At 41.4% G+C, this 15,788-nt stretch overlaps 2 protein-coding genes across 6 annotated transcripts; one reads left to right on the top strand and one right to left on the bottom strand.

The window, feature by feature from the left end:
• The first annotated feature begins 10 nt into the window (after window positions 1–10).
• Window positions 11–5,793, top strand: prpf31 (PRP31 pre-mRNA processing factor 31 homolog (yeast)). Its single transcript, XM_071470902.1, has 14 exons — window positions 11–170; window positions 1,211–1,426; window positions 1,520–1,580; window positions 1,743–1,826; window positions 1,927–2,024; window positions 2,655–2,761; window positions 2,953–3,122; window positions 3,261–3,418; window positions 3,507–3,596; window positions 3,868–3,995; window positions 4,341–4,413; window positions 5,096–5,224; window positions 5,324–5,422; window positions 5,506–5,793. The coding sequence occupies exons 2-14, from the start codon at window positions 1,211–1,213 to the stop codon at window positions 5,617–5,619; spliced, it is 1,527 nt and encodes a 508-aa protein (XP_071327003.1). The 5' UTR covers window positions 11–170; the 3' UTR covers window positions 5,620–5,793.
• A 1,298-nt stretch (window positions 5,794–7,091) lies between these two features.
• cnot3a (CCR4-NOT transcription complex, subunit 3a) lies at window positions 7,092–15,595 on the bottom strand. 5 transcript variants are annotated; one of them, XM_071470865.1, is made up of 18 exons: window positions 15,436–15,595; window positions 14,732–14,802; window positions 14,475–14,542; window positions 14,300–14,374; window positions 14,099–14,188; window positions 13,842–13,970; window positions 13,486–13,581; window positions 13,132–13,351; window positions 12,908–13,041; window positions 12,631–12,687; window positions 11,416–12,346; window positions 11,191–11,296; window positions 10,939–11,080; window positions 9,882–9,981; window positions 9,015–9,213; window positions 8,272–8,404; window positions 8,006–8,131; window positions 7,092–7,898 (listed from the first exon to the last, which is right to left on the bottom strand). In XM_071470865.1, exons 2-18 carry the CDS (start codon window positions 14,754–14,756, stop codon window positions 7,800–7,802), a joined length of 2,730 nt encoding a protein of 909 aa, XP_071326966.1. In that variant the 5' UTR covers window positions 14,757–14,802; window positions 15,436–15,595; the 3' UTR covers window positions 7,092–7,799. The 5 variants fall into 5 exon arrangements, with proteins under 5 accessions (XP_071326966.1, XP_071326964.1, XP_071326965.1 ...); XM_071470863.1 differs by having other exon boundaries at window positions 9,873–9,981; XM_071470864.1 differs by lacking the exon at window positions 15,436–15,595 and adding an exon at window positions 14,902–15,132 and having other exon boundaries at window positions 9,873–9,981.
• Window positions 15,596–15,788: the final 193 nt, after the last annotated feature.

A 15,788-nucleotide genomic window follows, 5' to 3' on the forward strand; every position in this document is an offset into this window, starting at 1 on the left:
AAGCCGTGCGAAGGTTTTAGGTATTTAGTCTGCGACAAACGATACGACACAACAGTATATTACTGATTGACGAGGAAAAGTCTCTATTACGAGTCGTTCTACCGCTTCACAAAGGGACATTAAGCTTTTATAAGACACCTTTGGTTTTATTCCTGTAGTCGACCTTCGAGGTAAGTTAAGTTACCTAGAAAGCGTTTTACCAACGTTCAACCAACGTTTGCTAACGCTAACTAGCTAACGTAAGCCGATGCATTGCAGTTACAGACACTGTATTTGACCATTACATGTCCGATTTTAGTCTTTCTCATGATGTATCGTGCTAAATGTATTTAAATCGTTTGAGAGGCTGAAAGGGTCATAATATCCTGAAGTTACTAATGTTAACAACAGCTATTAAAAAAAGAAAAGAGAAAGAAAACTTCCATTTGCGTGCACATGAATTTGTCCCCAGAAAAAGGTCCAACGCTAACTAACTGATAAAATGACTAACTCAGACTCCCATTATTGATTCATTTTGATTTGTTCATTGAATAATATTTATCTGATGAGACGCAACCTTCACAAATAGCAAGAGCATAGAGCGACGTCTTAAAGTTGCTTGTTTTGTTTAAATTATAATGAATTTTGGTAGAGAAAAGCGAGCAATTGTTTGTTGTTTGTTGTTCCTATATGAACCTGATAAAATGCTAAAATGACGAACAAATAATATTCATTTTATACTTCTTCTGCTCAAATAATTGTTTTAGCCCTGCACGCTGCATTCACTGTACTCTGAGTGAAACATTGCTTATGCTCAATGATAAAATTACATATATTTTGAACTAAGCCCATTATGAATAATGTAATATGACAGTGCTTTGGGGCATTTACGAAATATAATATTTAAGTTTAGGTAAATGGTCGTGATCTGTAACAGCAGATTAGTAATGGGGACAATGACTTTTAATTTCACTGTGCTACAGAAAATAGTACTTAAGCATTTGAGTTTTATCACTGTGCCATGCTCAGAAATGTTTGATGCTGTATAGTTTTGTTGTTAATGTAAAATTAGAAAGATTAAAAATATTCTACGGTGCACATGCCATGGTTCAGTCAGTAACACTCAAGATCGCTGGTGGTGTAAAGATTCATTTTGGAAACTGCCCTGAGTAGCTTCAGCTTAGCAAACGAGTTACCTCTATGTCCTCACACTTTCTGATGCTGATGGCAGATGTCTCTGGCGGATGAGCTCCTGGCTGACCTGGAGGAGGCCGGAGATGAGGGGGACGACGGTCTGTATCCAGAGGGAGAGGAGGGGGAAAGTGATGGAGAGGCAACACAGGGGAGGACAGAGGGAGGGCTGGAAGACATCCCAGAGGAGATGGAGGTGGACTACAGTAAAGCTGAGAGTGTTGCATCCATCGCTAAACTCCGCAATAGTAAACAGGTGACTTCTCCAATAAGAGAGCTCTACACAAGTTGATATTTGCAATAATGTTCCACGTCTGGTTGTCACTGTCTAATCATGTTGTTCGTTCAGTTTTCAGAGATCATCGACAAAATTTCAGAATATATTGGAAAGCAGCGCAAGAACTCAGAGGGTGAGTGTAACCCATTTCCTCTTCAGTAGCAGTTTGGCATTCCTATATTGAATAAAAACATGTTTTACAGTTCAGTTGTGTGTGTGTGTGTGTGTGTGTGTGTGTGTGTGTGTGTGTGTGTGTGTGATTATAATACTCTTTTTTTTTTTTTTTTTCTTTTAGTCTCGGGTCCAGTTGAAGCTGACCCAGAATACAGACTGATCGTAGCAGCCAATAACCTCACAGTAGAGATCGACAATGAGCTCAGTGAGTTGGCTGTTCCTGCTTGGTAATACATTCAGAGTTACGGATTTAGTTCTGTTGTGTATAACCTGAGTTGTCTTCTGTCTTTCCGCTTTATTTTCAGATATCATTCACAAGTTCACCAGGGATAAATATTCCAAAAGGTTTCCAGAGCTCGAGTCACTGGTGCCAGATTCTTTAGATTACATTCGCACAGTCAAGGTAAGATGAGTTATTTAGCTTGTACATTAAAACCACATTTTAGATTAAGAATTAGAAGCTCATAATTGCCAATTGTTTGACTATTTATGTCTTTAGTTGGACAGATGACATTTTTTTCATTATTGATGAATCTAGGGAAACACATCTGCTGAAGGCCAATAACTGTAACAGTCCAAATTACAGCCACCTGTGTTACGGCAGAGCAGTCTGTTTTTTTTCTTTTTCCTTAAGTTAGTATAATGTTAAAGAAATTACACTCAGTGACACAATGGTAATGGTGTTACACAGTTAAAGTGTCTAATGCACAGCCGGTGGACAGAACTGTGTGAAAAATAAGTCATGAAGGGGGGCAAAAAGGGAGTCGAATTCCTGCACACTGTCAACATGTGTTTGATTGTAAAACACAACATTTTGGCCATGGCCCTTCATCAGGCATCCTCAGTGCTGACAGGGTGTGGGAATTTAACCCTTTTTCCCCCACAGTATTTTCAAATTCAAAAAAAGCCCACATTAGCTCCCCTTAAAAGATCATTTCTGCACAGACCATCTTCCTCTGTATTTTGTTTGAGTGGAGCAGTTTGAAAATGTTATCGAGAATCATGTGTTCTTGATTTGGTGTTTCTTAATAAGGAACTGGGAAACAATCTGGAGAAATGCAAGAACAACGAAACTCTTCAGCAAATCCTTACCAACGCCACTATTATGGTTGTCAGTGTCACAGCCTCAACTACACAGGGGTGAGTCCTTTTCCACGTTACTCCCAGATAAATGAATTCGGCTTAACCATCCACAGGTCAACAATCCTCACTGTCAGAGCTGAGGGACACAGTTGCTGCTTATCAGTGCTTCTGATGATTGTACAACTGTCTTAATGGTGGCAAACTGTACACTGAAAGTTTATTTTGTGTATTTTTTTTCATGGTTGAAGGTCACTGCTAAGTGAGGATGAACTGAAACAATTGGAGGAGGCATGTGACATGGCCCTGGAGCTGAACCAGTCTAAACACAGGATATATGAATATGTAGAGTCCAGAATGTCATTCATTGCCCCAAATCTGTCCATCATTGTTGGAGCATCAACAGCTGCAAAGATCATGGGTGAGAAATGCAAAAAGAGTCACTTTTAATACACTTGCTGCAGGATTGCACACTGAGGTTACAACTGTAGACGGCCTTTGTGAATCACTGTTCTTATTTTGATGCCCTCTTCCTCTCTGGTTTCTCCTCTCTCTTCAGGTATTGCTGGCGGCCTCACCAATCTGTCAAAGATGCCGGCGTGTAACCTGATGCTGCTGGGAGCTCAGAGGAGAACCCTGTCCGGCTTCAGCAGCACGTCACTGCTTCCCCACACTGGCTTCATCTACCATTGTGATGTTGTGCAGTCACTTCCACCTGTGAGCTATATATGTACATTAAAACATATGTACCCCTGCATTGCAGTGTTTTAGTTATCTAACAGCATTCTGCCATTTTTGTCTTCAGGACCTCAGGAGGAAAGCAGCTCGTCTGGTAGCTGCAAAGTGCACTCTGGCTGCCCGAGTGGACAGTTTCCATGAGAGTTCAGATGGCAAGGTGAAAGAAAGAGCACGTACTGTACATATTAATGCTGAACCTGCGATACAATGTGTATGGATACTAACAAGGGCTATGAAATAAATCCAGTATACTCACACATTAATTTATATATTTAGATACATAAGTTATAGAATATTTTATCATATGGGGGACACCTTACACTCCAACACGACATCAAAAAACTGTAGCCTAAGTATTTTTCATATAGTCGAAATCACACCTCTGACACCGTAAATGATTTTTTTTTTTTTTTTTTCCTCAACCTCAGGTTGGCTACGATCTAAAAGAAGAGATAGAGAGGAAGTTTGATAAATGGCAGGAGCCTCCTCCAGTGAAGCAGGTCAAACCGCTGCCAGCCCCACTGGATGGACAGAGGAAGAAGAGAGGAGGAAGGAGGTACGTAACCTGTCAGCTACCTAAGACATGTCTCACACCGCCAAACAGGCCACTATTTAGAGAAAAGGGTGCAGTAGGGAGATGCTCGAAGTAAAAATGAATTAATTTTATTAATGCTTGATTAGGAGGATACAGAGATTGAACTGACCAACATTCATTTCCAGAACAAAGTGAAATCAAACATTGTGTAACAACTGAATACAGGGAAGCAAAACAAAGCAAAGAGAGCAGCATGTTGGAAGACAACAAGAGGCTTACGTAACTGGCAAGGCCAAGTTTAGAACACCATCAACTATAAATGTGTAAAAAATATCTTCTCCGCTGCTCTTATCTCTTTTTCTGAAGGTATCGAAAGATGAAGGAGCGTCTTGGGCTGACTGAGATCAGGAAACATGCCAACAGGATGACCTTCGCAGAGGTCAGAGGATATGTTCTCTGCTCCCTTTAAGTTTTATTTCTGTTTAACTCTGACATTTCAAGCAATAATATGTTCCTATATTTTTATTTTTATCTAACTGTAACATTTGAGTCCAATCTCACATCTCCTAGGAAAGTGCTTTTCATGAAGACAAAAATATGCCCAAAAGTAGTTCAAAAAATGACACAACACATATACAGAAACACACACTGATCACATTAGATACCCTCTGTTTCCAGAATATCTAAATATTCAAACACTTCAGCTTCACTGCCTTTTGATTTCATCAATTTGCAGCAACAGAACAGCTCCTGCCTCAAGACTTGAGACCTAGTGTGCTTACATAATTCAGCCAAGAATCCGAATTGAAATTTAAACTGTTTGTGCTTGTGCAGTTTAAGCAAGATAAGTTGTTTTTTTTTGTTTTTTTTTGTCCTTATCACCTAAAAGAAATATTGTCTTTATAATTGTGAGTTAATGGCTTTTCTCTTAGAGAGGATACACTCTGAAACACTCCAGAGATACAGTAGATCTTTATGTGAAAATAGTCAGTATATGTATGCTTGTTTACTTGCAAGGAGATGAAGGGGTTTTTCTTGGAAATCTGTTTCATGATCTTTGATCTGACTGCATTCTTGACAATAGAAGATATTTGGAGCTTATTTCTGACGTATTATTGCAGATTGAAGACGATGCATATCAGGAGGATCTGGGCTTCAGTCTGGGTCAGCTGGGGAAGAGCGGCAGCGGCCGCGTCAGGCAGGCTCAGGTTAACGAAGCCACCAAGGCCAGAATCTCCAAATCCCTCCAGGTAAACACATCTATTATGACTTAGAACTTCAACAGAAGCACATGATGTGTATTTCTCGTTTTCTAATGTGGGTACAATCTGTGTTTTGCTTAACAACAGAGGACATTGCAGAAGCAGAGCATGACATATGGAGGAAAGTCGACAGTCAGAGATCGCTCCTCAGGAACCAGCTCCAGTGTAGCGTTCACTCCTCTTCAGGTAATAACATCCTCTTTTATTGACTGTCTCTTGAGACAGTGTGCAGTGATGTTTGCAAACAACTGTTCTGCTCTTGTCCTCAGGGGCTGGAGATCGTCAACCCACAAGCTGCGGAGAAGAAGGTGGCTGAAGCCAACCAGAAATATTTCTCTAACATGGCAGAGTTCCTGAAAGTCAAGAAGGAAGCTAAGATGTGAAAACACACGTGCACACACACACGCACACACAGTCATCCTGCACAAGGACAGTTGCACTCAACACTGTAAAGTGTTAGTTTATTTTCAAATTCGTCTGAAATTGTGCTTCGTCCTGTATTTACTTTTTACTTTGTTGGTTTTGTTTTTTCATTTTAATAAAATGTATGAACATTTTATGAAGTGCAAGTGTGTTTGTTTTTTTTGTTTTTTTTAAAGAAGGAAATAATTTGGAGCAAATTTTCATTGTTGTCGATAACTGATGCTCTTAATATCAATTTTCTACAAATAACTGCACACATCAAAAATGAGCCCATTCAACCATGGTTGGTCATATATTTGACCACCTCTCAAAGGTGTGGAAATGCATCCACATCTTATATCTCTGGTGGCACCTTTTTAAACTATTAAAACCACCAGAACAAATTTACAGTCAGGCTTATCTAAAATTAAAAAATGTGAATCTATATTCCTTGTAGGAATAACAGGACTTTACACCACACACTGACTTGTAATTTCTTAAAAGTATTTATTGAAATTGTACAATCCTGTTATAACCCCGTTTTATGACATCTCCCATGCAGAACTGTGATGAGAAAAAACTGTAAATGTCTTGAAATTCACATTTTAGCAATTTCTTAACTGACCTTCCTTTTCTGAAAACCTTAAAAGCCCCGAAAAATAGAATCTATAAAAGGCAAATCTCTCATAACTTTGCTGTATTTTCCTTTTTTCACAGCCTCACCCCCCCCCTCCCCTCCACCCCAAAAAGCCTGAAAACTAATCACACATACATAAAATGTTAACTGCAGCACAGATCTGATGTTTTCATGGTTGCTTAAATGGAAAAATCTTCAGTTTAACACTCTCCCCATTCAAACTGCCAAGAAAAGCTGGGATCTGTCCCACACCAGATCCAGGACCAGATTCAATCTTATTGTTCTTCAGGATAGCACATGAACAACCACGGCAGATGAGACATGTCCTACTTGACCCATGAGTTAAATCTACCACCAGAATTTTAGGATTTCTGTTTTCACTCTACATGTAAACAAGTTTGTCAGTGCACATTCACTGTATAGGGTTTTCACTTAAAATACCAGGTGGTAAATTGAACACAGTGGCTTTTAGGATGAAGTAACATCAACAGAATAGAATAAAACCTGAACTAAAGGTGAGGAGTTGACTCAAACCAAACTCAAGATTTATTATCTAAAGAGTAATTAAGAGGTGATTTGGGTACAGGTACATTCACTACGCTCAGCGTGGCATTTTGCATTGAGAATGATGACAATTCCTCAATGGTGTAAGAATCAAACATCAAGTAGATTTATGTCTCAAACCCTATTTTAAAGATTTATTTTACAGATTTATTAATTTGTCACAAACATGAACGCGCCATAATAATAATGCATTTTCTTTGACAGGTTAACTTAAAAACATTTTATTTGTAAAGAGAGGGAGTCAGAGACCAGTTCAATTGCATAGCAATTTAATCCATGTCCAATAAGGACTCTTTCCCTGTCACAGGGAGAGGCCCTGTGGTCACTCTCAATCAGCGTTTTAATCGACCAAGACAATATCAATAAAACTATTGATAACCGCTCACTATCTCTAATAGTGACCATATTCAACAGGCATCGTAGGGTCTTAAAAGAAGCCGTTCCTACACACCATGACTAAATGTCCACTGTACGTCCCCATTCTAAACCACCAAATTACAGTAAATACAAGATGGGCAGTTTACTTAACAATCAAATCCAAGGTTTGTTTTGTGTCAAGTCAAAGGCTTCCAGGCTCATGTTGGGTAGGTGGTACAGAGAATCTTGTTGAAACGGAAAAAGAAAAAAACATGAGAAACATGCATGGGGTAGGCTTTCCTAATGCCACATACTGAGTGTGCACACAGACAGGCACAAACGCAGATCTCTAATGAGAACCCTCCCAGCTCGTGCAGAGCGATGCATCTGATCAGGCCCACGGGGCATTTTTGTCAAAAGCAAAGCGCTACATGAGGAGCAAGGGCTTCACGTTGAGATGCAGCCTATACAGACACCAGTCTCCATCGCAGGAGAGGGTTTCTACTACACATCACAATCTCTATCCACAGTTTGGAGTTCAGTCTCGGAATGTCAACAGCAGCACGTTTTGTCTCTCTCTGTCCTTTCGCGTCCCTCCCTCTGTCACTGCAGGTCTCGGTCTTCAAGGTACCTATACTCAAAGGTGAACCCCTCCTTCTTCCTCTGGCCCCATTTCTCATAGTCAAAGTAAATGTAAGTGCCCTGGAGGAACAGCAGCGCAGAGAGAACAATAATTAATAATCCATAACTGCACACAACAAACAGACTAGCTTCAGGTTCTATGGAAATGAACTGTGGTGAAGCTGCACCTGTTCAAACTCATCAGTGATAGTCTTGGGCTCCTCGTGCCTCTGGAACCACATCATGTACTTGGTGTGAAACCTCCATGACTGTTTCTTCAGAGCCTTGGCAGAGAGATACTGAGCCTTGGTGCCCTGAGAGAAGGTCAGAGAAACCATTAAGCTTACAAAGCAAGACCTTAATACATCATGGAGAAACGGCAGAAGGGGGGATGAAATGAAAGGTTCACTCTGAGTAAATATGGAGTAGGTGAGTTGAGTGAGTGCATGGTTACCTCCAGGTAGTAGAAGATGAAAAAGAGAGTTTCTGTGGACAGTCTCTGGTAGAACTCTATGGAGTCAGAGTGGTGCGGTGGTATCTGATGGTGGAATGGCAAGGTGGGACACGGGTTCCTCATCAGGTATTGCCTTTGGGGCAGAAGCAAGAACAGTTACAAATCAACAACAACATGCAATAGAGCGAGGTAATTTTTTAGCAATTGTTACTCCAACAGGTGTAAGTTGTGCATTTGTTAAGGACTATTTTCAGCCACAGATTTGGTGTGCTAGTAAGTATTTACAGCAACAGGGTGGAGTGTGTGGGACAGACTATAAATATGCTCCCATGTCCATGTTCATAATTACAAAGCATGTCACCCAATGCATGTGTATTTCATTGATGTGGAATAACAACATCAGGCTGTGACTACACTAGCAGCGCTTAGTAATATGATAAATTAATAGCTGGTTTTGGTCTTTAATGGGATTTGGTGACAATAAGGAAAATATAAAATATGACACCTATTCTTAAAACAGTTGTGTAGATCATGTAGTAGAGACTGTCAGTTGTCATGATGCAGTAAAAAATGTATTGTTAACTTAAGAATTTATTATCATTAAGAAATTATTAAAGTGAATTTGTGAAATCATTGTGAAACTGATTTCAAGCCATATATGTGTCATGTTTGTTTCTGTTTTTCCTAAGTCATAAAAACATGTAAGATGTGTTATTATTGGGTGTAAAAACTGATGCCTTCACCTGATCCTCTCAGAGTCGGAGGGGTGTGGCATGTGTGTCCAGGCAGACTCCTGCATGGCCTGCTGGTAGAGCTGGTCTTTGGGGAGAGGGGTGGGGCCCAGTGGACAGACCCCGAGCGATGGGGGGATGCTGACTTCCGACACGGACGGCTGAGGGGCGGCAGGTGTGCCAGGCGCCGCAGATGAACCAGAGAAGATGTCTACAGGACGAAGAAAAAGTGAAGAAATGTGTAAGTTTCATAAATACAAACCACAGCACCACCTCTTACTAATTTCCTCATCTCTCAGTGTCTATTTTCTTGATACAGTAAATCTTTTATGCTCTGACTTCTTTACTGAGCACTTTTCAACTTGCAAATACTTAAGCAGTCTAAGTGTAGGACAGAAACTGGTTAATAATTCAGCTCATAAAAAGTAAAAAAACAACAACAAATGTTGAACTGGGGTGAAGACTGTGAGTAAAGTATCCTCACATAGTCACTAACATGGCAAGTCCCACATACAACAAAAAGAAAAACAATGATATGACATTTAGAGATGCAACTACCTGTAGCTGTGAGGCAATAACGAGCTGTTGTTTAGTGACAAACATTTAAGCGATAACCCAAAAAACTTGAAATCAACTAATTGATTAATAATTCAACATTATGGTGTGTTTTCACCCTACTCATTATGAGCTGCTTGTAACATTTGCAATTTCAGCATCATCTACTGCTACAGTTGTTACAAGTTGCTTTGGAGTAAATGCACTTCTTTCTCAGTAACTGGTAAGTGTACAGTTTACAGTGATAGGAGCTTTACAGTGTGAAAGTAATAGCTGATAATTATTCAGTAAATCCACATAGAAATAATGCCTGACCATTCCGACCTCTGTCTGTCAGGTGCAGGTTGGGAATCTCTCCATCAAGGCCTGATCCCAGCGCTGCTCTCTCAGCCATCGCCTTCAGAGAACTGAGGGGCTCAGGAGCCTGAGGGGGGGGGGGACAACATTAGATTACGTAAAATTAAGTTGAAAAGGAATATCAGTGCAGGAAAATGAATTATGAGAACAAACTATTACAATTGCTACATGGTCCTACAACAGACAAAAATGGCCATAGATGTCTTTATGCAGCCATGTTTATTAACAATGACATGAACTGAATACACAGTGATATGTTCAAAAACAGGAGAAAACTCAGAAATTCATGAGTCAAAACATTTTCTGTCACAGTTAATGTTGGCTTGAAGGCTGCCCTGGACTTTAGATTTTACAATGTCAAATGCTGTCTTTGTCTTAGTGTTTGCAGTATAGAAATTGGTATATTCTTTAGTGAACCTGAAAAAGATCTTGGCACAACATGATTTGTGTCTACATGTGCCATTTGGTACATGTTGGCTTCTTTGTTTGGTATAAAAGTGGCCCAAAGCAGAGGTTTGCGTGCACCCAGGGAGATTTTAACAATGCTATTTACAGCTAAGGATATTAACACTCTCCAGTAATGTACGAAACAAAAGTGGAAAACTATGCACGTCATCTTGGTTATCTGCTAAAAAAATAATCAAGCTGTCTGGTTAATTATCAGAGCTCAGCTGTCCACAGGAATGATTTAAGCAAGGAAAAAGCCAAAAGAGATGCCAGACATTTTAATATCACACTGCCCAAGTATTGATAAGAGGTGTTCCTCTTTGTAGTATGATGGCAGATACTCCATAATAATTAAGTTGACAAAGCTTTTATATGCTACATATAAGTTTGGTTTCCTCTCACAAATCTCTCAGTGCAGAGCTTAAGAGGCTGCTGCTACACCTGACTGTAATCTGGCTGGTTCTCACGGCAAATTCTGGCCACTCAATTAGATAATTAGGTGTCTCTGACAAAAGCTTATGACTAAGGCTTGATGTCAGTCGACATGTCCTAACTCAACCTTCCTGGCTCGGCTCACCTTGAGGCCCTCAGAGGCCTGTGTGTAGGAGTGGGGCCCGTTAAGAAGACTCCCTCCTCCAGGTGTGCTGTCTGAGAATGAGGGGGACGGAGAGCTGGGAGGCAGGGTGATAGAGCTGATTAAACTGGGACCATTGTCCATCCTGCAGGTATAGTGGGAACAATAGTAGGACAAAGTTAAGTACTGTAATAAAGGAACATGAAGAAAGGTCAAGTTTCAGGACTCAGATGAAGCAGACATCAAATAACTTACGGCTGACTTGTTGAGGAACTGAGAGATGAGGGTTGGCTGCTTTGTGACTGGCTCGGTGTGCTTAGAGCTGATTCTGTGGAGCTCTCTGCTACTACAGCACTGTAACCTGAGAACAGGTGACAGGGGAAAGTTAGAAAAAGACACATGTTCATAAAGAGAAGACAATTTCAACTTTAACAGATAAGTAAGTAGTCACATAAAGACAAGCTTGACAAGTTAACATACTTGTGCTTCCATTTTGCTTGAGTCCACTTGGTGGTCTAGCAGGAGCAGCATTCACCCCTACTCCTCCAACCACGCCGACGTTCCCTCCAGTTCCTCCCATCATGCCAACTACGCCGGAGGTAGTGCTCACAGAACTCGGGGGCACCTGCGAGGCACCGGGGGCCACACTTTGCCCAGGAACCAGACCCAGAATACTCCCACTCAGAGAGCTGTGAGCCGGGCTGGAACCGAGTAAACCAAGCCCTGTCCCCGCCCCGTTGGTGGTGACTCCACTGGAGCAAGAGGTGGGTATGGAAGTGCTGCTCTCAACTGAAATGCTGGACTGGGTGGTGCTGCTCAAACCCAAGCCTCCTGATGCTGCTGCCTGAGCGTAAGGGGCAGGTGTGGAACCTGAAAGGAGCCCTGCCATTGTGTTTAGAGGTGTGGGGTGGCCACCCAGCCCTAAACCAGGCATTTGGTTGGCACTGCTGGTCCCCGTCATGCCACCTTTGGTCAATCCCAGCCCCAGCCCGATTCCCAAACTGGATGCTGGGGTGGGCCCGGATGTGGGCTGAGACTGAGAGTTGGGAGCTGATGGACTGGGTGTGCTGGGTGTAAGTAGAGAGGGGGCAGTGGAGGCAGGGAGTAGAGGGTTGCTGGGTGGGCTGGGGGTGTTGTTTGAGGGGACAGAAGGTTTTGTCTGAGTTGGCTGCTGCTGTTGTTGCTGCGGTTGGTTTGGTGGCTGAGGTTGTTGCTGCTGTTGTGCAGGTTGATGTTGATGTTGCTGCACCGCACTGCTGAAGCTTCCTATTAGACTGCTGCTGGTGGGGACTGGAGGAATGCCTCCGACAACACTCGCCATGGACACGAGGGAGGAGGATGAGGAGGACCCAGATGTGGTGGAGGAAGAGAAGGAAGATAGCAAGGATGGGGTGCCATTCTTCACAGGTGACTGAAAATGACAGCACCAGGGAGAGGCATGTCAGACAAAAAAACTGTGCAAAAATAACTACAGCTGTACAAAGTTTACTGTAAACTATGGAGGCCCATCTATACAGGAGATGGTACAAACTAAATCAGAAGTCTCCAACCATGGTCCCACAGAGAAAACTTGTTCCATCTCAGTGCCTGAGAGGCCAAAAACCCTTCAGCCACCGTGACACTTCAGGACCAAGGGTGAAGAGCGCTGCACTAAACTGTTCATCTACTAACACAGCACAGATGAGAACCTCTCACCTGACTAACTTCACTGTCTGTCGACCGTCCCCTTTTCTTATCGTCCTCTGAGTTCTCCTATAGGGGGGGATACCTTGATATGACATTCCACTTCTTAAAGGTTGATTCAGCAAACTAGCCAGTGGATTACATCACAATGGGGCTTGTAGAAGGGTTAACTTAATGCAAACTTAAGAGAGGGAATATGTGTAAAATTGCATCAGAATGTACGTTTTCTACCCAGCATCCCTTTAACATCCTCACCCAAAGATTTTATGATACAAAGAAAAGAACTTACAGCAGTGCAAGTGGCCGGGGATGGAGGGATGGGTGAAGAGGAGGTGGTGGAAGTGGGAGTGCTGCTGGAGTGGAGATACATCTCATCTTCCACATTTCCCTGACCTGATGGAGAAGTCGCAACTAATGCTGCAGCTACAAGTAAAAGATGGGACAAAGACAAGTGTCAAATGTTTTCATTATATCATAAAACATCATCATAACACTCCACAGTACTCTACTCACGGATGTCTTCCAGGTCTAAATCATCATAAAGGAACTCATTCTCCTCAAAGTCCGGGTCTTGGGATGAATCAATATAGTATTCAACATCATCCTTGATCTTCTGGATTGAATCCACTGGTACAGAGTCATTATCCAGCATTCGTAAAATGGTCTCCAACATACGAATGTGGAATCTATGTCTCTCAATCAACCGCTTGAGCTCATCAATGCGGTCTTGCTTCTACATGACAGAAAGAAGACAAATATGAGGTTTATGATAAACATGTTGGCAGAGTTTTTCAACACTACAATACACTGGATATGGACAGGACAGACTGTTTTTCTGAGTGAAAAGAAAGAGATAGGAAGACTTACCTCTTTATCACCCTTCTTCTTTCTCGTCTGAACTGAAAGAGATTCCACTTCACTTTCAAACTGATCCACCTGCATATTTAGAGTGTCTATCGTATTCTGCAGGTGAGGAAAAGGTCAGAAAAAAGGCTGTTAATGGGTTTATTCAAAATTTCTTCTTAAAACAGATCCTTAATTATAATGAATTATTTAATAAAACCCCCTTGATAAGTTCTTAATAGTTTCTTTTACCAATTCCTTCACTAAGTTCATTTGTTTCGTTGTCATTCTTAAGTTGTGTGCTTTTTTCCCTTTGCCTATGGTCTAAGATATTTTAAGGCAACCAAATGTACAACAGGTGCAGATAGATGGTGTATTACTGTTAGCCACTGTCCCGTTTCCTCCTTTTCCCTCTGAGCTGGATCCACTTTCTGAGCAAGCCCCAAGCCTTCTTTAGAGTAGGCTTTTGTTTTTGTTTCACGTTCCACCACCTTGAATCGCTCCATTTGCTGAGGCAAGAAAAATCACACAAGCCTTGATTAGTCATGTGTGTTTACGCAAAGATGTCCTTGAGTTATACTTTGCACAACCCAAAATATTATTTAAAATAAAGAAAGGAGACAAATGAGAGCCATACCGTCTCTATAAGTTTGCGGTTTTCGACTAGCTGCCTTTTGTCTTTGATCTCGTTTGAGGCCACCCATGTTTTTATCTGATCTCTCAATCGCTATAAAGAGCGCAGACGGTAGAAATATTAAAACACACTTCCCATTTCAAATACACACACTGCTGATCAAGAGTGCAGATACATAAAAATGTGTTTGCTAACTTGTCTTACCTGTAGTTTTTTAATCTCTTTCTTGAGGTCAGCCTCATATTTTTCCTTCTGATTTGCATTGGCTGCATTGTGGAGCTAAAATGTTTGCAAATAAATTAGATATTTTAAGTTTTGCTGCCAATGTTTTTTTTTTAAATGCAGCATCAAACAAATCCAAGATGTGAACATATATTACCTTTTGCCAGATATCTTCAAACTGTTCTACACCTTCAGCTACTTTTTTCAAACATCTATCGATCTCACCTGTGGAGATAAAAGATGTGGTCCAACATCACTGTATACAAATCTGTGCAAAACCAAAAAGTCCTTCACAGCTTGTATAAAGATGAACAGACTAACACACTTATAGATAAAGCCAGTCTGAGTCTGTGTGGAAGATGCCAGTGGGATGGATCTTGCAACAACAATACTGAGTTTCACCAACAGTCCTACCTTGAAGTTTTCTCTTGTCAGCCATGGCTCTGACTACGACAATGTCCACATTCCGTCTGTCACAACGTTAGCTGTGTAAAGAAAACAAGACGTGTATTAAATATAGTTCAAACACACAAATCCCTTCAACAGAACCATCAGTACATCGGCATCCAGAGAGTGGAACTGACGTTAACTCCAGCTAGCTGACCGGTTACCGTTAGCTGTACAAATAACGCCACGATTTAAAGACATTTTCAGCCACGGCTCAGTGTGACCGTTTATCCATCGTCACATTTCCACGAAAGCAGCTGATATTGCTAATGTTTCCGATATAACTGACATGGTTGTCAGCTAAAATTAGCCGCCTAGCCAGCTAACGTTAGTGGGCTAGCATTAATACGAGCCAGTTGCTTAGCTCGTGCACCTCGCTCGGTTAGCTAGCCCGTGTCAAAACAAGTAGCACGGAACACGTAGATGGTTGGATTTCATATTCATGCATCATTATTTTGGGGTCCAGTATAGCTTTTATATTGTGGTTTTGCATTGTGAAAGTAACAATAAATTAGAATCCGTTCAAATCGTTAACCTGCTAGCTAATGTGGCTAACTGTCTGGCTAGCTAATGTATAAAATGCTAGCTAGCAGCTTTGCTAGCCAAATTTAGGAAAAAGGGAAACTGGGTCAACCCGAGCATCTAGAATTGTACTTGATTACGACATTTACCTAGGGTATGGACTTTCGTTTGTCTTTTTTCAAATACAGCCAAAACTTATTCCAGAAAGTCTTCTTTACTTCCAAATTGTGTTTTCTTTTCGACAAGCTCGCTCACTGTAATGTAGTTGAAGATGGACGGTAGCTAAAATCCTACCTCCGCGTTAGGAGCCCGCCCTAAATCCAATCTTCTGGCTCTGATTGGACAGAATTCAAGCCTGTCACAGAGAAGCATCCGCTGGAATGGAGACCAACCATTGGCTCAGCGGTGCGACGAATTTTGATGGACACAAAACCAAAACCCGCATCTGAAGCCACACATTTACAATACTGATTCTTTGCAACATTTCTATGTAGTTCGTCTT

The sequence above is a fragment of the Trachinotus anak genome, unplaced genomic scaffold, assembly GCF_046630095.1.
Source record: "Trachinotus anak isolate AG129_WGS33_773 ecotype Australia unplaced genomic scaffold, CSIRO_AGI_Tana_v1 ptg000032l, whole genome shotgun sequence".
NCBI lineage: Eukaryota > Metazoa > Chordata > Actinopteri > Carangiformes > Carangidae > Trachinotus > Trachinotus anak.